Source organism: Schistosoma haematobium, chromosome 3 (assembly GCF_000699445.3).
Source record: "Schistosoma haematobium chromosome 3, whole genome shotgun sequence".
In the NCBI taxonomy this organism is placed as follows: domain Eukaryota; kingdom Metazoa; phylum Platyhelminthes; class Trematoda; order Strigeidida; family Schistosomatidae; genus Schistosoma; species Schistosoma haematobium.
In genome coordinates, this window is record NC_067198.1 from 210376 (window position 1) to 232097 (window position 21722).

The 21722-nt window shown below is 39.3% G+C and overlaps 2 protein-coding genes across 3 annotated transcripts in view; one reads left to right on the plus strand and one right to left on the minus strand.

Moving 5' to 3' along the window:
- Positions 1-625: 625 nt before the first annotated feature.
- On the plus strand, positions 626-2580 carry BRIP1_1 (Fanconi anemia group J protein; the record flags this gene model as incomplete). Its single annotated transcript, XM_035729987.2, has 2 exons — positions 626-766; positions 2176-2580. The coding sequence occupies 2 exons, from the start codon at positions 626-628 to the stop codon at positions 2578-2580; spliced, it is 546 nt and encodes a 181-aa protein (XP_035589329.2).
- Positions 2581-7775: 5195 nt separating this feature from the next.
- The window catches only part of BRIP1_2 (Fanconi anemia group J protein), a 29064-nt gene continuing 15117 nt past the window's right edge, over positions 7776-21722 (minus strand). Inside the window, exons 13-17 of one of the 2 annotated variants that reach the window (XM_051212710.1) lie at positions 18834-18981; positions 17050-17442; positions 15610-15945; positions 9699-10048; positions 7776-8157 (exon numbers count right to left, since the gene is read on the minus strand). In XM_051212710.1, the coding sequence (XP_051068605.1) occupies positions 8037-8157; positions 9699-10048; positions 15610-15945; positions 17050-17442; positions 18834-18981 (1348 nt within the window). In that variant the 3' untranslated portion in view covers positions 7776-8036. Of the gene's footprint in view, positions 8158-8283; positions 10049-15609; positions 15946-16895; positions 18064-18833; positions 18982-21722 lie in introns of those variants that run through there. The other variant, XM_051212711.1, reaches the window with a different exon arrangement.

The window sequence follows — 21722 nt, forward strand, 5'->3', positions numbered from 1 at the left end:
ATAAAAACGTTTTTCACAATATACTTCAGTATGAAATTAAGAAGGATTATAAAAGTACTTTAGTACCATATACTTTCATAAAGGACGTAATCTAAAGGGCAGCAATGAACTAAAATTTCACTAATTCTAATACTGAGAATACACAATACGAAAAATCAATCAGATTAATTCCATATTTCATCAACATAAAGCAAACCCAAAAGTTCGTTGAAAGCGATAAAGGATACGGTGCTAACAGCGGCATCTGATAATTTTCAGAAGGTACATTCAGGTCATTAAACCGCCATCATGAAGAATTTTGATTTCAGTTAGAAGTCTTGTGCGTCTGATTGTACACATATTGTATATTATCAAAGATCCCCATGATTCTGCGCTGACTTTTTTCAAGCCGTTTCAAATGGGGAAATTCTCCAATCATTTTGAACTAATATTCATGTTCTATATACTTAAGTAATATTGATCTATTGACGCTACAAGAAACCCGTGCATGACAACCGCTCTCGGTGAAGACTTCCTAGTTAAAGACATTAAGTGCCATGGTTCTGACTTTTCACATATATATGTATACATATATATATCGATTGTTAATTTTTACACTAGCAACATTTTTCTATTTAGGGACAATATGTGCCATTTGTCAGATTATCGCGTTGTTCTTGTCGAAACAGTGGGATATGAGAAGCAACTGACTAAAGAATCAATTACAGATCATAACAAGTCCACTGAATCGAACATTGATGCATGGATTACCAAGAAACATTTGAAAGTATTTAAGATAATTTTGTGTGCTATTATGGTTTTATGTTTAGGGATATAAATGATGAGCGTGGTTTATACGTAGATTTTCATCAGACGCATACATGATCTCCTCGAAAAGCGACCGGCAATTCTAGTGATTTCTTAAATATATTCAGTATATTCAGTATATATATTCAGTATATTCAGTATGTGACTAAAAGTGAAATCCCAAGAAGTACATTTCGTCTCATATGATGAGACTTGTCATCTGGACATGTGGTTGACTAAGTATCTAATATAGAATTTTCTAGTTCATATATTTTTGTGCTATGATTATTCATGGAAAAATAACTTTGTTACTGAATTTTGAGGAAAGCTGTTTAATAGTGAGTGGAATAAAGTCACAAATGCAGTTTGCATGGTATTCCATAATTTACACAACGAATTGGCGAAGGAAACTGCAGTTGAATGTTCAGGTTTCCTGGAAAACATGTAATATTAATTAAATATATTAAAATAGCACTGTAAACATTTTGATTATGCTTCCATCAAATATATCAGTACATTCCCTTCATTGGTTAGGTTTGTCGGAGAGCCTGTGTACACGAGCTAAAGCAGTTATTGTTATTAGAAGATTACTCCCCAACTCTTCAGCTTGAGGATTTAATGAACAAGGTAGTTTGGTGAGGGTTAGGAGATGCAACCTCATAGTAATTAGTCATCAGAATCAGTTTGTACACAATCCTTTTTCTCATAGTTCTATAAACCTTGTACTATATTGGTTTAAAACATGATTTTACAGTTTCCTAGGTGAACTTTCCATCTGCTGATTTAAGTTTTTAGTATCTGCTATCACACTCAGTTTAATTCGAACTCCCTTGTCATACAGAGAGAGTAGGAACGTTTGCTACCTTCCATCACTTGGGAAGCGAAATTTGACACCGATTTGGTGTAAACAATATGGACGTTCATTTTCACTGGATGGGATTTGTTTAAGTTGGACACTAGACGGAGTTTTCTTTCATGTTGTCCTTAAAGATGGATAGGACGAATAAAACTAACAGATATGAATATTAATTTGTATCAGAGTAGATGATTTCCCCTGTGTTCATCTGGGAATTCGATTGCATTACATACGGATATCTGGCAGTATTGTGAATGTACTGAAATTGGGAATGTGTTAATAATTGTCTTTAGACTTGGTGAATTGATAATAACTTGTTTACTATTAAGTTTTATTCGTTCGATATCTATAATACCCATTACTGAGGAGCCTCTGTTCAGACCGAAACAACTGTTCGGTAGCTCTTCAGTTCTTAACACGTTCACTAGATGGACTCCATACATGACACAAACTTATTGTTGATCTGTTATTATTGCACCCATTTTGAAAAGTGACTTTATCGAATTCTTTTCTTCGTTTCCTCTACTTTACAGCCTCGTTTTGTGGAAAACAAAGAATTATCCTTAAATTTTTGGTGTTTAAATCCATCTGTAGTGTTTTCACAGTTAGCATCAATGGCGCATTGTGTAATCCTAATGAGCGGTACTCTATCACCATTGGATTCACTTGAAGCTGAACTAAATGTACAATTTCCATTACGTTTAGAAGCAAATCACGTCATTTCAAATAGTCGTCTGTTAGTAACAACATTATCACACGGTCCAAACGGTACACGACTTTGTGCTACCTATCAGCACCAGAATACCTATACATTTCAAGATGAGATTGGTGCGGTTGTTGTCAATGCGTGTCGTTTAGTACCTGGTGGTGTATTGTGTTTTCTACCATCCTATAGTCTATTGGATAAGCTAATACAAAGATGGGAGGTGAAAAGTTAATGCTTTTTGTTTTACTAATTCTATAGTAGTCATAAATTTGATTCTTGTCTATCCATTCATCATTTTTGCAATGAAATAAACTTATCTCTTACTGATTACACTGCAATCACAATTCCCAATAAATAGTTCTTAGGCTATTCATGTAAGTTAGATCACCAAGCGAATATCTTTCAATAATCAGAATTAATATCTCTTTTGTGTACTTCTGTACGATTATTATTTCATCCAATAGTTGTCACCTTGTTGCAATGACTGTCGACTATTCTGAGCTATACTAGCTTATATAATGCGTAGTATTTTGAGTAGATATATCTGCCTTCCCTAATTCTCATTTCTTCATCTGTATGTCGAAATGAACATACGTACTGACAATATGGTTGTAGGAGACGATGTGAAAAGATATGTGATGGAATGCTGGGATTTAAGATTGAATGGTTCCTTACTTGTGCATTGTGAGCACTGAAAGTCAAGGTGAGTGATGGTCAGATATTCATATGTTGTTCAGGTCAATCTTGCCCTAACATTTTAACGTGCAAACTCTTATATCTTCAGAATACTTAACCGATTTGGTACTTACTACTGAGATGCCGTTTTATTGATTTATTTAAACACATAAACGCTGGGACAAGGAAGTAGGAAATAAATATGTCTTACACTCTATCATTCGGTTTATGTGGGGGCTGAAATACTGGTCGGGTGTTCAAATCGAAGCAGCTAGTTTTCTTAAGGGGCCACTACACGAGCCTTTGATTAAAGTTCTAATCCACAAGGCAGTGAACCAACGTTAGGAGATGCAGTCCCATGTTGGCTGGTGATCAACAATAGTTTCATACGTCATTTGTCCCCTCAGGATCCTGAAGCTCATGTGCACTATTGGTTTGGAATCAGGGTTTTCCTCCTCCCCTAGGTGGATCATTTGTACCCACCAACCCAGTTAAAGAGCCTGACATCCTCTTTTCGTCCTCTCAATTTCGTAAACAACGCCCTCGCCACGAGAAGGCAGTGAGTAGGACTTCTCTGATAGTGGCTGTATACGCCTGGCCATGTGAAATCATTTCGAGAAAAATAGTGGACTCCCCCCAACCTCAGTCGTACCAGGGCATTTGAAAACGTTGAGTGGCATGGCTTACAATGTATTGCAGAGGAAATGATGAATTCTGTCTCAGCCTTTTCTTAGATCATGAGTTCTAAAGTTTTCTGATGCTTTTTATTTTACAAATTCATTCTTTCTTCTTGGGTTAAATCTTGCATCGTTTCATAATCACTGATGCGGTTATTATTACCTCTACTACTCTTGCATCTGTCTTGATAACTTTATCGAGCTGTGTTGATATGATATAACAACTTGAAACGATGCACATATCTGTCAGGTTTCATGCTGCTTATAACTATCTGGTTGATGGATCAGTCATTATCATTTAAACTTACCAAATCCCGACCGTTGTTGCTACCTTGACGTGGTGGTCGGGCTTGCCTATCGCGATGAAGCAACCGAGCTATACTGGCTGGAACAACCGTTCCTCAAGGTCCTACCATATCAGACAGGTCGGTTGAAGAGCGGTAAGACTAAAAGCAACAAACCCAAGGTCCGAAGGCGAAGTCGTGCTGCTGACTGTACAGAGGTGTGACAGCAGTAAGGTGTTTCCTTCAGACAACCAGCATGACAGCGATGCTGCCTTCCCACAAGGAGGGGTGGGGTTAGAAAAGGTCGACCCTAAAAATGCACACCTCGCCTTATCCCACGGATATCCGTCTCCGGCGGTAAGGTCTCAACAAGTACGGAGCTAACACAAAAATTACCCATAAAAAGGTCGTGTGTGACCGACCTCAAGCAGTTGTCCCTTAGGCAATGCGGTCATGCTCCCAGGTCACCAGGACCACCTCTAATCCAATTTCCTTTTCAGGCACCTCCAGAACAACCCTTCCACGGTGTGGGAAACCGGAAAGTGATAACCGCCCTCATACCTCTAACAGCACTCAAGACCAATGTATTCCTAATCAACCTCTGTCACTTGACCTCACCTCGGCAACACGGAGAGCCAACGAGGTACACCCTCCATGTATCTGGTGACGCGATGGCCAGCTCTCGTGGACTGGCAGGAGTAGGCATAGCACTAAGCATGAGGGCCGAACAAGCACTGCTAGAGTGGATCCCCGTTAACAGTCGTCTATGTGCTGTTCGGCTAAACGGCTCCGTAAGAACTCGGAAGGATAGGGACACACGTCGTTGCCTTTTTGTCGTTTCTGCCTACGCTCCCACCGACTGCAGCTCAGATGAAGTGAAAGATGAATTTTACAGAAAGCTTTCTGAACTTCTTCAGAAAGCTAAACGCTCAGACATAGTACTCGTAGCAGGTGACTTTAATGCTCAGATATGTAGTTTAAACCAAACAGAAAGGCATTTAGGTAGGTATTTTAGTATTCCGGCACAACGAACAGATAATGGTGATCGTCTGCTGCAACTGTGTTCAGATAATTGTTTATTTTTAGCAAACACAAATTTTAAACATAAGGAGAGACATCGTCTAACATGGCGACCCCCTACACCAAACCAACGATGGACTCAAATAGACCATATTGCCATCAGTCATCGTTGGAGAGGGTCGGTAGAAGATTGTCGCTCATTCTGGAGTACCTGCTTGGACTCCGACCATGCCCTAATACGGGCACGCATCTGCTTGCGCCTCACTGGACGCAAAAAAGCCACATTAAAAAGACCCGTTAGAACTGAGTTGAGTAACGAGAAAACCAAAAGTAGGTTCCAGGAACAACTGAGGTCACACTTAGGTAGTACTGAAAACGAGGTTGATCCAGTTGTTACTTGGAAAGCCATACAAACAGCTGTGGAAACAGCAGTGACATCTATTAGTGATTTAAACCACAGGGTTACAAAGAACCAATGGATTTTCTCAAGGTCTATTGCACTGATGGATTCCCGTAAACTCATCCCATCGGGTTCTGAACACGATGAAGAGCGAAAACAAATCAGATCTAGGTTAGGCAAAAGTCTAAGGAAAGAACGTGAGCAGTGGTGGGCAAAGAAAGCAAAAGAGATGGAAAAGGCGGCGGCTATAGAGAACACAGACTAATAAAAGAAACTGGAATTAATAAATCAAGTATAAGTCAGACTATTTCCGAAAAAGACGACACCCTCATCTGCTCTCAGTCCAGACGTTTAGAACGATGGGTGGAACATTTCAGCTGACCTTCAGTTACTCTAAAACTACCCTTCATTCCCAGACAGTGTGAATCGAACATTGAAGTAGGTCCCCCAACTATACCAAAAGTTCAAAAGGCTATAGTTAATCTGAAACGAGGAAGGGCAGTTGGTCCAGATGGATTGGCTCCAGAAGTCTTTAAGGATGGTGGTCCAATTTTAGCGATTAGGTTGACTAATATTTTAGCTAAGATCTGGGAGTTAGACGTTATTCCATCTGACTGGTCACAATCACTTATCGTCCCAATATATAAGAGAGGGTCCAAATCATCCTGTGACAACCATAGAGGGATTAGTTTAACTAATATAGTATCTAAAATACTAGCCTCGATAAGTATCAGACGTCTAACTAAGACTCGTGAACTGCAAACACGAGAGACTCAAGCTGGCTTCAGACCTGGTCGCGGCTGCATCGACCACATATTCACCATTCGTCAGGTTCTAGAACATAGGCATACTTATCGGCGTCCGACAATGGTAGTCTTTCTTGACTTAAAAGCAGCATTTGACTCGGTAGACGGCGAGATTGTGTGGCAGTGTCTGTCATTGAAAGGCGTACCTCAGAAGTACATAAACCTTGTAAAGGCTCTTTACTCGAACACTACCAATCGAGTCAGAGCTTATGGCGAACTGTCATCTGCTTTTGCAACCTAAAGTGGTGTTTGTCAAGGCTGTCCACTTTCTCCATTTTTGTTTAACTTTATCATAGACCTACTGCTGGAAATAACGTTCTCGCCGAACGAATTTTCGGGCACTGATCTCTTACCATGAGGTCTACTTGTCGACCTAGAATACGCAGATGACATAGTCCCGTTTGAAGACGCTGACTAAATGCTGAGTCTTTTGGTAACACTAAGCAACAATGCCAGGATGTTTGGAATGCGCTTCTCTCCCTCTAAATGCAAGTTGTTGCTTCAGGACTGGTCTGCGTCAACACCTGAACTAAGGATAGGGAGTGAAGTAGTCGAACGAGTTGACAACTTCACTTATCTTGGGAGTCTGATCAGCCCTAATCGGTTGGTGTCTGTTGAAATCTCGGCACGGATTCGTAAAGCTCGCTTGGCTTTTGCCAACTTACGTCACCTTTGGCGGAGGCGAGATATCCGTCTATCAATAAAAGGACGAGTATACTGCGCGGCAGTTCGTTCTCTTTTAATTTACGGCAGCGAAACATGGCCATTAAGAGTAGAAGACACTCGTAAGCTACTAGTATTTGACCACAGATGCCTTAGAAATATTGCCCACATCTGATGGAATCACCGGGTAAGTAATAGTGAAGTTAGACGCAGGGTATTAGGGAATGATGGTAAATCAGTTGATGAGGTTATGAATCTTCATCGACTGAGATGGTTGGGCCACGTGTTACGTATGCCTGAACACCGATTACCACGACGTGCAATGGTATCCGGCATTGGAGATGGTTGGAAGAAAGTTAGGGGCGGCCAAACCAAAACGTGGCATCAGTGCTTGAAGTCACTAACTTCTAGTCTGAGCCATGTTGGTAGATACAGACTACTTGGTTGGGGTCCGCGTGACTATCGTAACCAATGGTTGGAGACCCTTGGTGACATGGCTCAGAATCAATCACAATGGCGTCAGTGTATACACTCTCTATCTTCCCTTAAACTAAGAGATTAAAATTGCTTCATATCTTTCTTTCTACTAACTAATTCTTTCTTCCTGTACTATATCCTTATTGCAATCTTTCTTTTATATTACCACCTCTGAATTAACTACTTTTATGAATCCGGTGTCCATCTTGTTGTGTTAATGAGGTATGGCAACTTGGGCCGATGCATATATGTGCCTGGTCCTACGTTGTAGCTGACTGACTGACTGAAACTTCCCAAATCATTTCCGAATCAAGTCCTTTATGAACACTTACCCAGAAAGTTATTAACTTCAGCTAATCACTATAGTTTCATAACACATTTGCTTACTTCAACTCAAGGATAAAAGCGAGAAAAAAGGAACAACCGGGACAGTTTTCATTCCACTTTCATTAAAAACATTTAATATCTACGAAACTAGTGCGTACATTATGATAATCCTAATTCATACATACAAGACTTCACTTTTGTAAAACAATAAATATCGGTTTTTCGGTACAATAATCATGAAGATGAATGTTGAAGAGTTGAGCAGTACTGGAAATGAATAAATTTAGGTAGAATACAAATAGTGAATTTCTTATAACATCTATGAAAGCGATATTTATATATATATTCATGTCAACTAGTTAAGCGAAAATTTCATCTAGATCTTCCACTTGCTTCTCGACTTTCTCTTCAGTTTCATGTGATTTAACAAATGATTGAAGTTGACATTCTAAACTTTCCCATGAACAATGATGATTGACTCTAAAATATGAAAGAAAACAAGATGTGATAAAATTCGGAAATTTAAAACCACTACACAATAATTCATATTAATAAGGAGAATAAACACTGGCAAATTGTTTAAGAAAATGCTGAGAAATGGGTGTGCAATTAGAAAGAGCTACATGTTACGATCAAACAAAAGTTTACGGTTTCCTCCTTTTCAAAAAATTCCTTAGCTGAAGTTACGCTATGATGTAAATTATAAACTAGACATTAATATATAGAAACTGTGGTTAGTATGATTAAATTACATGACGTATATCAGCCAAAAAAAAGTCTTATTTATAAACTGCTATTGTGGCGAGATGTGATAGAAATTTTGAGGTGAATTTCACGTTTTATTTCGAATCATATGTGCTCTACTGTAATTGATTCTGAATCATGCCATTCCAAAGTTTACAACCATTGGTCACAGTTTTAGTGCAAATCCCAGCTGAAAAGTATGCAATGAAACAGCTACGTTCGACAGTTAGTGATTTCGTGAACGGATGCCATGTTTTCTTTTGGCCGTTCCTCACCCAACTTGCTCTACAACTGATGAATCTCAGCCACATAAATCAAAAGGACAAATGTCGATGTTGTCGCTCTCTGTTGCGAGTTGACCAAAGCTAACATCTTGAACCACTGGATCAACGAGTAGTTGGTTTAAGCCTCCGAGATCTGAAGGTCTCTTGGGGGGTCAGCAATGAAAAATTTGAAACAACTACACAGTGCTGTATTGTTTTCCAATTGTTTTCAGTTCGCAATTGAAAAAGTTCCAATAAAAACTTGTAGCACCTATGTTACTACATGCCTGCGTGATTTATCCCAACTTAAAGCAGGTTTTAGCAACTCAGACAGCATGTGAGTCACTTTTACCATCCCAATAACTCTATCGACTTTATAGAAAATTGTAACCTTCAACACACACATCTCATGTTCGTGTGATTGTAATTCTGCATTCATGTATTCCTTGTGTGTACTTCTGTACGGTTATTATTTTATCCAATAGCTGTCACCTTGTTGCACTAACTGTCGACTATTCTGAGCTATACTAGTTCATATAATGAGTAGTATTTCCAACAAATGCATCTGCCTTCCCTAATTCTCATTTCTTCATCTGTATGTCGAAATGAACATACGTACTGAGAATATGGTTGTAGAAGACGAAGTGAAAAGATATGTGTGTGGAGGAACGTTGAAATTTAAGATTCAGTGGAAGATAGAGAGTGAGTCCATATGTGTCGTCATTGTGACTGATTCTGTGTTATGTCAGCCAACATCTCTAAACAATAATAGCAGTTATTGTACAATCCTAAGACTAGGTAGACCTCAGTTTAAATAAGTCAATGATTAGTGGTTTGACCCCATGCTTTTTGGTCTCTCCAAGGTTTCTTCCTGCTTACTTCTGTAGCGTGAGCACTGAAAGTCCAAGTGAGTGTTGGTCACACATTTATATGTCGTTCAGTTTGTTATCGTTGTCTCTATCAGTAAAGTGACATAAATATAAACAAGAAGAAAATTCAGATTGGAATAATTACCTAGATCGGATCCAACGACTTATACCACACATATAACGAGATGATTGTTCCACAAAACGTGCATCAGCCAATAAAATAGAACCCCAATCATTTGCATGTCGAATACAACGTCCTAATGCTTGATTTAATGCTCTATAGGCTTGAGCATCATACCATTCTGATCCACTGAGTACTTTTCTACGTCTTGGAGAAGAGACATTAGAGGTGGAAGAAGTTATATCATCATTTGTATCATATTTTTCCACAGATGAATTAAGATTTTGTAATGGTGATCGTATATGCTTATCTGTACAGGCCATTTTGGCTGAGGATTTATAAAGCGCATCGTTAAATTCACGTTTTTGTTGGACCTTCATAGAAATTTGTATTTTTTTTTGGAAGAAAAATAATTTTGAACATGTGAAACAATACAACAAAAAGTTTGAAGTTTACATTAAAAATTATGTTAGAAATCCATGCAACATGAAGTCTGTATTACAGTGGTAAAAATGAATTATTGTTTATTATTTAACATGGTTTAAATACTGAATATTGCAGTGTGCTTCACATATCTATAAATGGCATTGTTATGGACTTAGTAATGGCCCCCAAATGCCCTGGTACAGATGAGAGTCAGCTCTCCCTATCTAAATGCTCTTACATGATCACGTGCATACAACCACTGACAGGGAAGTCCTACTCACTGCCTTCTCGTACCACGGGTGTTATTTACGAAATTGAGAGGACAAAAAGCGAATGTCCGGTGCCTTAACCGGGTTCGTCGATACGGAGAGTTCATCTAGGGGAGTTGAAAAACCCTGATACCAAACCAATGGTGTACACTGGCTCCAATATCCTGAGGGAACAAATGGCGTATGAACCAATCGTTGGTCACCTGCTACCATGGGACTGCATCTCCTCACGATTCTCCACTGCCTTGTCTTTCGTTTTTTTTTTTAGTTGCCTCGGGGGCCCCCCCCAAAAACCCCCCCTTTTTCGGTTTGAGCCCCCGGGGGTTTTCCCCCCCCCCACAAAAAAATTTTGGGTTTTGTGTGGCGCATATGTATCTGATGCCCCCTTGTACTGTGGCGCGTGCTACTTATATTGACATAAGTAGTATATAACGCGATTCAGGAATTTAATGTCTGGCAGCAGAAGATTGGGAAGATCAAGAAAGGAAGAACGGGAAGAGAATGCAATTAGTATAGAAATTCAAGAACAATGAAGTCCGAGACAATTATTGAACATTTTGCAAATTAGGTAATGTAGTATGGTTTTTCTATTTTACCAAGTAACTCTGTAATGTTGTGCTAAATAGAATTCGGTTATCTTCATCTGTGTTTTCCTTCACTACAGTACCAATATTTATGTGTTCAAATAAATTAAAAAAACAATGACTGAGACAATCAAAGTTTGAACTTTACATTACATTATAAAATATGGCTAATATGATTCGATTACATGACGCATATCAGCCAAAAAACGTCTTAATATAAACTACTATTGTGGTGAGATCAGATAGTGAGAATTTGAATTGACTTTTTTCGAATCACATCTAATGCTTGAAGCCTAGAAATACACTGTCTATTAACTGGAATTGATATAGACAGAGTAGAAGAATTAAGTGAAATATTGAAATAATCACTTTCTAGACAAAATAATTTAATGACAACACAAAATAGCACTTATTATAGATTAATATCATTTAACCAATTATAACAAATGTGACAGGATTTGACAATTACTTAAGCGTATCCTCGAACAATCCAATATCAATCATCTACGTTTCCCATCTTGAGGTCAACATGTCAGTAATTGTACAAAAAAAAACAGACAAAATGTTCAAATACCCGATATTTATGATCCTTAGTTGGAAAGGCATCGTTGGTGTACAATCCAATAGATGCTTCATAAATGATGAGCTTTAATGGTTGCAGTTTGATGTCAGCATGGAGTATAAATCTTCACACTAGAAAATTTTTTAAACCCATCCATCTTCTATTTTATTTGAACACATAAATATTGGTACAAGACGGTACCAAATATATATCTGCCAAACAAAACAATGAGAACTCGAAGAGAAAGAAAAAAAGGAAGGAGCGCAAAAAAAGAAAGAACAATAAAGAGGAGGTTGGTGTAAGATAGTGTAGTAATAATAATAGTAATAATGAGGAAACGAAAAGGTACAATCAGAAGAAATCTTTCAGTTAAGGAAGACACAACCACCTTTAATGAAGAAAGTAAAAGAAGGTTACAGCAGGATCGCCACTGGCTTCTATTCTGAGCCATATCTGATAACGTCTCTAGCCACTGTGTTGTACCATCTCTCGGACCCCAACCAGGGAGACGTGAAGGAACGACAGGAGCCAGCCCTTTGCAGCTTTCTTTCATGCCACGACACCATGTCATGCACTGACCACCTCTTCGCTTCTTCCAACCAGTCCCAGAGTCGGCAAATAATGCACGACGTGGAATCCTCCGAGATGACATTCGTAGAACATGTCCAAGCCACCGAAGTCTGTGTTTCAAGATGGTGACATCGATTGCATTATCATTTCCGTGCCCGAACACACGATGCCGAACCTGTGCATTACTAACATGGTGTTGCCACTGGATGTCAGCAATCCTTCAGAGACAACGATGATCGAACACAGAGAGTCGTCTAACGTCCTCAACTCGGAGAGGCCAGGTTTCACAAGCATAGAGCAAAACTGCTCTCACCGACGCGTTGTAGATCCGATCTTTTACAGCCAAACTAACATCACGAAGGCGCCAAAGATGGCCCAGATTAGCATAAGCCACTCTGGCTTTCACTATACGTGCATTGATCTCATCACTCACACCACCACCAGCACTTATGCAGCTACCTAGATACACGAACTTCTCGACTACGTCTATCTGCTCACCATCCAAGGTGAGTACAGGATTGGAATCCTGCCAGTCTTGTTGAAGTACTTTGCACTTCGAAGGTGCAAAGCACATACCATACCTACGGACACTGATTGCCAACTGATTAAGTGCGGATTGCATGGCTTGGGCATTATCGCACAATAAGACAATATCGTCCGCGTACTCAAGGTCGAGAAGTCTTTCTCCAGGCAACAGATCCACACCACCATTACTTACATCCATCAGAGCTGTTTCCAGAATGTCATCGATGGCAAGGTTGAAAAGGAATGGTGAGATTGCGCAACCCTGCCTAACCCCACTGCTCGGATGGAACAATTGAGAGAGGTGGTTATATGCCCTCACTCTGCCTGAGGTGTTTGTATATAGGGCTTTTAGGATGTTAATAAACTTCTCTGGCACACCCTTCTTCAATAGACAATCCCAGAGAACAGCACTGTCCAACGAATCGAATGCAGCCCTAATGTCAAGAGACATTACGATTGTTGGCCTGTGATAAGTATGACGGTGTTCTAACATTTGGTGGAGGGTGAAGATATGATCAATACATCCTCGACAGGAACGGAAACCAGCCTGCTCCTTGCGAGTCAATCTTTCTCGGGTTTTGAATAACCTACGAAGAATGACAGGAGCCAATAGCTTGGACGCATTCGGAAGTAGACTTATCCCCCGATATAAATAAATAGTATATTTGCAATATAACCAAATTAAAATTAATCCAAGTTCAAATAGTACTATTTAAACTTGGATTAGTTTTAATTCAGTTATTTATTCTCTAAAGAAGTGACTTACACTAAGCCACGAAACGTCAGAAAATCTTATTTTTCTACTCATTGGGATATTACAAATATACTATTTATTTATAGCAATCTACCCAATGCTCAATTTATTCGAAATTATCAAACCAAACCTTGGTAATGATACCTATTATCCCCCGATAGTTGTTACAGGAACGACGTGAACCCTTTTTAAAGATAGGGAAAACTATCGACTCATTCCATGACGTTGGTACACTCTCTAGTTCCCACACCTTTGTAAACAACGTCGTCAGATCCTTAGTCAGAAAGTCACCACCATCTTTAAAAAGAGCCGGAGGTGAGTCATCTGGGCCCGGTGATTTGTAACGCTTCGAGAGTTGGAGTTCCTTGCAGACTTCCGCCTCATTTGGTGGATCAGTCGTCACCGGCCATGGAGGGCAGAACAGTTTGACCGATGTTGCCGGAGCAGCAGGCCAGTTGAACTGCCCTTCGAAGAATTCTGCCCATCGTCCAAGACGTCGATGGATGTTAGTGATTGGCATCCCATCATCCTCGCAGATTGTTTCGCTCACACCAGGCTTCTTGCTGCCAGTGGCTCGGATGAGTTGGAAGAGCTTCCGGTAATTGCCAGATGCAGCTGCTGCTTCCAACTCATTAGCGCGCTCCAACCACCAGGCTTCTCGGTCCTTACGCAAGCTTTGCCCAATTTCCTTCGTTTATGGTCATACTCACGATCACCCGGAGTAGACCGACGGGCTTCAATGAGCTGTAAGCTGCCTGAAGAAACCCACTTCTTATAAGCTGGACGTTTCGCGAACCCACAACTGACTGTACCCGCCATTTTCATGGCGTCATACAGTTGCAACCAATGCTCATCTATACTTTTCAGTGGAATGGTAGCTAGCCTAGAAGCTAGATCGGTTCTATACTTACTAGCAACAGAAGTGGCAACCAGCTTGCTAACATCAATCCGTTGGTGGCGGTCACTTCGTTGGCCACTGAAAAGTAAGGTAAGATTGTCGCAGACCAAGGCATGGTCAGAGTCCAGATAGGTACTTCAAAAGGAGCGGCAGTCTTGTACACAACCACGCCAGCGGTAGCTGATCGCGATGTGATCAATCTGAGTCCAGACTTGGGATGCAGAGGGAGGACGCCAGGTGGCACATCGGCGATGACTGTGCCGAAAGTTAGTGCTAGCCAGAAACAGGTTGTGGTCTGTGCACAGTTACAGTAGACGGTCCCTGTTATCTGACCTGCGACCAACGAGTCCCCATCGCCCACCTAAACGACTCTCTTGTGTGCCTAGACGCCCGACCTGAGCATTCAAGTCTCCGGCTAGTACTACAATATCTGTCGAACGCACTTTCTGGAGAAGAACGGTTAACTGGTGATAGAATTCATCCTTGATTGCATCCGGGCTGCAATCTACCGGGGCATAGGCGGAGATGACGAAAAGACATCGTTTCTCAAGCCGATTTCTTCTCACTTTGATGGAACTTTCTAATATAACAGCACATAACCAACTGTTAGTGGGGATCCAATCGATTAGTGCTGCCTCAGCTCTATCGCTTAGTGGGACACCAACGCCAGCAAGACCAGACGAAGATGCCATGTACATTTCGACATTATTCAGACTAAGACAGTTAATAACTTCATGGATTGACACCATGTTTTGACCTGGCTTAGAATTTATCCCCAACTTAATCGCATGTCAGGCAGCACCGCGCGTTCAAAAAGGGGCTGAATATACATGCATAATGTAAATCCGTGTCGTTTCAGCCAATAGAGTTTTGCAGTCGCTAAGACCTAAAACATAACCCTAAAATTATCAATTCTATGGTGCTAACAAATACTATGAGAGCATCAAAGACACTGGTGAGTAATTCATTTCAACTTTAATACATATTTTACGTTCATAGCGTTTTAAAATTAAGCTGATCAACAATACAGTCATTCTTTGGACGACAGACAAGCATATCACAGGTGGCTCAAACTGGTAAATCTATTCATCTCTTTATACCTCTTACAAAATCTTTACTGGTTTTGGTCCATCTTTGATAGATGACATGGTTAAAAAGTGATTATATTGGCATAGATGATAATTAAACATACAAATACGCTATTTGTAAAAAGCCTATAATACAATCTTCAAATAACTGTTTGCAAGTACTTAAGAAATACTGAAAAGATACCACATCAAATATGTACTTCAAAATGATTGGAGAACACTTGAATGTATTGTTAAAAAAAGGGAAGTGTGGACGAACCTGAGGATTTGTGAATGCTGGATAAGGAATTCCAATGGCAATTACTAAACGTGCATAAGAATCAGCAAAATCCAAGCCTTCACTAACTTTACCACGACAAACTGCAAATATAATTGATCCTGATTTATTTAACATAAGAGATTTTCCATTCAGTGATGGTGATTCATTATTATTAGCCTGATCAATTGATTTTCGTCTTGACTTCAATTTGGCATTTGGAACATTTTGATTTACTGAAGTATAAAACTCTTCAAGCCAATCATCTAAACCAACAGATGATCTCGGTTCAATCATAACATGTTTTATCATATTTAAATTATTCAGCAATCCAGTTAACTAATGTATAAATAAGAAAATAAAGTTAAATATGCATTGAAAACTTTTTTTTATCGCAGAACAAAAGCTTTTCGGCATTTATTTCCTATACGCACTGCACTACTTATAAGTAGTTGAAGATAACTTTCATAAATAGCCAACTAATATGAGGCAGCTCCTACCCTCACAGCTTGATTGAGTGGGTTTTGTGAAGATTGGTTTGTTCATAGATAATATTCGTCACGGACTGATACCATTTGAGATATAACTGAAAACCGGCGGAGACTGGACATATTTTTCGTCCTATAATAGAACTCCTCAGCACTACGCACACAACCCTACCCAGGAACCTTCAGCCCTTGAAGAGAACGCCTAACCAGCGTCTGGTGGTACAATTTCAAACGATCTGCAATACAGCGCGTGACAGTTGTTTCAGTCCCGACATTTTTGAACTCAGAAGTTTACAAGATACCTTTGGCTTCAACTCTTGAAGGAATATGGACTGTTAAACAAAGCCCCTGTTTTTCAATGATTGTTTAATAAGTTAGCGCATGATGGAAAAAACGTCCTAACTAGTAACTAGTTTGATCATATCAAATAGGCCGCACTTGGAATATCGTGTGGAAAACAAACGATTTTTATATATGATTATTAATATGAGAAATACTCATTCCTTACTGATAAGAAGTTGTTGAATTAGAAATCAACATTTTGCGTAAAAATGTTCTTAATTTATGCTGCTACGTGATCGGAGCAACCTTATTAGACAATCTACTTTGTTGTTCAGTCAATCAACACAAAATATTTAAATGTATTTTCACTGTAGACAAAGAGTAGTATATTCACTAAATATTAGTTTTTCACGATTGAATGAGATGTAAATTGTTAAGATATAAAATATAGTTGTTCTTCATTATCAATGCAAACTAATTCTGATTAGGGTATGATATTCGCTTGGTGATCTAACTTACATGAATAGCCTAAGAACTATTTATTGGGAATTGTGATTGCAGTGTAATCAGTAAGAGATAAGTTTATTTCATTGCAAAAATGATGAATGGATAGACAAGAATCAAATTTATGACTACTATAGAATTAGTAAAACAAAAAGCATTAACTTTTCACCTCCCATCTTTGTATTAGCTTATCCAATAGACTATAGGATGGTAGAAAACACAATACACCACCAGGTACTAAACGACACGCATTGACAACAACCGCACCAATCTCATCTTGAAATGTATAGGTATTCTGGTGCTGATAGGTAGCACAAAGTCGTGTACCGTTTGGACCGTGTGATAATGTTGTTACTAACAGACGACTATTTGAAATGACGTGATTTGCTTCTAAACGTAATGGAAATTGTACATTTAGTTCAGCTTCAAGTGAATCCAATGGTGATAGAGTACCGCTCATTAGGATTACACAATGCGCCATTGATGCTAACTGTGAAAACACTACAGATGGATTTAAACACCAGAAATTTAAGGATAATTCTTTGTTTTCCACAAAACGAGGCTGTAAAGTAGAGGAAACGAAGAAAAGAATTCGATAAAGTCACTTTTCAAAATGGGTGCAATAATAACAGATCAACAATAAGTTTGTGTCATGTATGGAGTCCATCTAGTGAACGTGTTAAGAACTGAAGAGCTACCGAACAGTTGTTTCGATCTGAACAGAGGCTCCTCAGTAATGGGTATTATAGATATCGAACGAATAAAACTTAATAGTAAACAAGTTATTATCAATTCACCAAGTCTAAAGACAATTATTAACACATTCCCAATTTCAGTACATTCACAATACTGCCAGATATCCGTATGTAATGCAATCGAATTCCCAGATGAACACAGGGAAATCATCTACTCTGATACAAATTAATATTCATATCTGTTAGTTTTATTCGTCCTATCCATCTTTAAGGACAACATGAAAGAAAACTCCGTCTAGTGTCCAACTTAAACAAATCCCATCCAGTGAAAATGAACGTCCATATTGTTTACACCGAATCGGTGTCAAATTTCGCTTCCCAAGTGATGGAAGGTAGCAAACATTCCTACTCTCTCTGTATGACAAGGGAGTTCGAATTAAACTGAGTGTGATAGCAGATACTAAAAACTTAAATCAGCAGATGGAAAGTTCACCTAGGAAACTGTAAAATCATGTTTTAAACCAATATAGTACAAGGTTTATAGAACTGTGAGAAAAAGGATTGTGTACAAACTGATTCTGATGACTAATTACTATGAGGTTGCATCTCCTAACCCTCACCAAACTACCTTGTTCATTAAATCCTCAAGCTGAAGAGTTGGGGAGTAATCTTCTAATAACAATAACTGCTTTAGCTCGTGTACACAGGCTCTCCGACAAACCTAACCAATGAAGGGAATGTACTGATATATTTGATGGAAGCATAATCAAAATGTTTACAGTGCTATTTTAATATATTTAATTAATATTACATGTTTTCCAGGAAACCTGAACATTCAACTGCAGTTTCCTTCGCCAATTCGTTGTGTAAATTATGGAATACCATGCAAACTGCATTTGTGACTTTATTCCACTCACTATTAAACAGCTTTCCTCAAAATTCAGTAACAAAGTTATTTTTCCATGAATAATCATAGCACAAAAATATATGAACTAGAAAATTCTATATTAGATACTTAGTCAACCACATGTCCAGATGACAAGTCTCATCATATGAGACGAAATGTACTTCTTGGGATTTCACTTTTAGTCACATACTGAATATACCATACGCCGATTATTTAAGAAATCACTAGAATTGCCGGTCGCTTTTCGAGGAGATCATGTATGCGTCTGATGAAAATCTACGTATAAACCACGCTCGTCATTTATATCCCTAAACATAAAACCATAACAGCACACAAAATTATCTTAAATACTTTCAAATGTTTCTTGGTAATCCATGCATCAATTTTCGATTCAGTGAACTTGTTATGATCCGTAATTGATTCTTTAGTCAGTTGCTTCTCATATCCCACTGTTTCGACAAGAACAACGCGATAATCTGACAAATGGCACATATTGTCCCTAAATAGAAAAATGTTGCTAGTGTAAAAATTAACAATCGATATATATATGTATACATATATATGTGAAAAGTCAGAACCATGGCACTTAATGTCTTTAACTAGGAAGTCTTCACCGAGAGTAGTTGTCATGCACGGGTATCTTGTAGCCAATATTATTTAAGTATATAGAACGTAAACTCCGCCTGTAGCTGTTCCAGAGTTACTGCTGGTCCCAAACCCGGGTAAAGGAGGAGGGTTGGGCATGGGGTTAGAGTCCCCATCCCGTAGAAAACTAACTCGCTAAAAAAACGCTTACTAGAAAAAAATCATTCAAACCATTTAAACTCTGCCCTGAGAGTTAGAAGGTCTTCATTTAGAAGAATTATGACGCTTCATGGTGAAAGCCGAGTTCCTTCGGAAGCCACGAGGCCGATGCCCCTTCTGACAACCAGAGCAAAAAGTTTATACGTACATTGAACGTCCGAACAATGTGGGAGACCGGGAAGACCAGTCAAATAGCAACGGAAATGAGGAGATACAATTTGGCAGTACTGAGAATCAGCGAAGCCCTAACTTTGAATCCTGAAGGAAGGCGGAAAATAGGAAGGCCAAAGAACACATTACGTCGGGAAATAAAAGAAGATTTGGAAAGGATGAATAAGAACTGGAAGGAGCTCGAAAGGATTGCCCAGGACAGGGTTGGATGGCGAATGCTGGTGAGCGGTCGATGTTCCTTCACGAGGAGTAACAGGCGTGAGTAAGTAATATAGAACGTGACTATTATGTCAGAATGGTTGGAGAAGTTCCCCATTTGAAACGGCTTGAAAAACGTCAGCGCAGAATCATGGGGGTCTTTGAAAATATACAATATGTGTACAATCAGACGCACAGGACTTCTAACTGAAATCAAAGTTCTTCATGCTGGAGGTTTAATGACCTGAATGTACCTTCTGAAAATTATCAGATGCCGCTGTTAACTCCTTCGTTATCGCCTTCAATTACTACACATTACGGCACATATATAAACTTCGTGATAATTTTCGCATAAAGAACCTACAGATACAACATTACTTACAACACATTGCAATAAGCACATAGGCATCTAGAAGTTGTAAAGGTTTACCATCCCATAAAGAGAATATTGACGGGGTTTACAAAATACGACGAACGGTTTTTGAATTTTTCTTGATAAAACTAAATAAATTTATACATAACTTCTGAAGGAAAGAAAGTCAATGTATTGTGCTTCCCTCAAGATTTGAAGGTCATGTGTTACATTCTTTGTAAGGTCGTGAATGTATACTGCTGTTAAAGCTACAAACTATAAAGTAACAGCTTTCTCATGGAGTTCCCTGGACTACGAACACTCTAATTGATACAAGACTCAAAGGACCCGAGTTCAGTTTCTGTGTCTCTATGTTTGCACTAATGAGGAGTCGCAAACTTAGGCAAATCCGTACAGTGTTTTTAATGGTCTTTCGCACTTAATGTCATTTGGTCAATCACTGAAGTAATTCCTGGTAACAAATGTTCACCAGTCCGCGTTACTATACCTCAACTTAGCACATAGAGGAACTAATAAGATGGAGAATATTAGGTGAGAAACATAATATCGAGAACTATTGGAACCACGACCTGAGAAACACATTTGAAATTGAGAAAAACAAACAGGTAAGAATGACACTTTTATTTTCTTTACTTGAACTCATAAATATTGGTACAAGCCTCCAAACGCCCTAGTATGGCCGAGAGTAGGGTGGGGGCCCCCTCACTCTCGAAATACTCTCACACGGCCACGCGTATACAGCCTCTGCCAGGGAAGTCCTACTCACTGCCTTCTCGTGGCGGGAATGTTGTTTACGAAAATGAGAGGACGAAAAGCGAATGTCCGGCGCTTTAACCGGATTCTAAATCAATGGTGCACATGGGCTCCAGTATCCTGCGGGAACAAATGGCGTATGAACCAATCATTGGTCACCGGCTTCCATGGGATTGCATCTCCTCACGATGCTCCACTGCCTTGTGGGTCAGACCTTAGGTCGAAGGCTCGGGGAGTGGCCCCCTAAGAAAACCTCCTGCTTCGGATTGAGCACCCGGGCAGTATCACAGCCCACACACAAATATAATGATAATGAAAAAAATGACATTTAACTAAAGATTTAAAGGGAGACAAGGAAAACGCTACTGAGCCATTGCAGCTGATCTTACACTGTCATCAATATCTTCAACCACGGATTAAAAAAATTATAATGGACTTCAACGACAAGACCTAAACCCACTGATGTGGTTTAAAATGAGTCAATCAGTTCATTTGCCTATATATAGCTTTCTAATAGCATATTCCTACGTCGGTCAACATTGTATATAAGGGAAGACGATAATGAGTCATACGAAACACATGTTTGACTACTTCTGTTGGTGAAGGTTTATACCTCCACCAACGGACTCTTCATTTTTGCCTACTACTCCACGCCTGGGTTCCTCTCTCAGTAGTCCTACCATAAATAAGCAATGCTCCGAAGACACCTATGAGCAAATGCTAGTAAACTGAAAATACCCACTACTTAAAAAGACCACGTTTCACAGCTGTACAGCACACTTGCCACTTGGTTGGCAAAACGAACATATTCCTAAAGCTAGGCCAGCTTTCCGAATACAACCGCCAACCCACTATAATTGATGAAAATTCTAACATCGATTGAAGACCTCAACGCACTCGATTACTCCTATTTCTCTTCGAAGCTGATAATAATACATGAT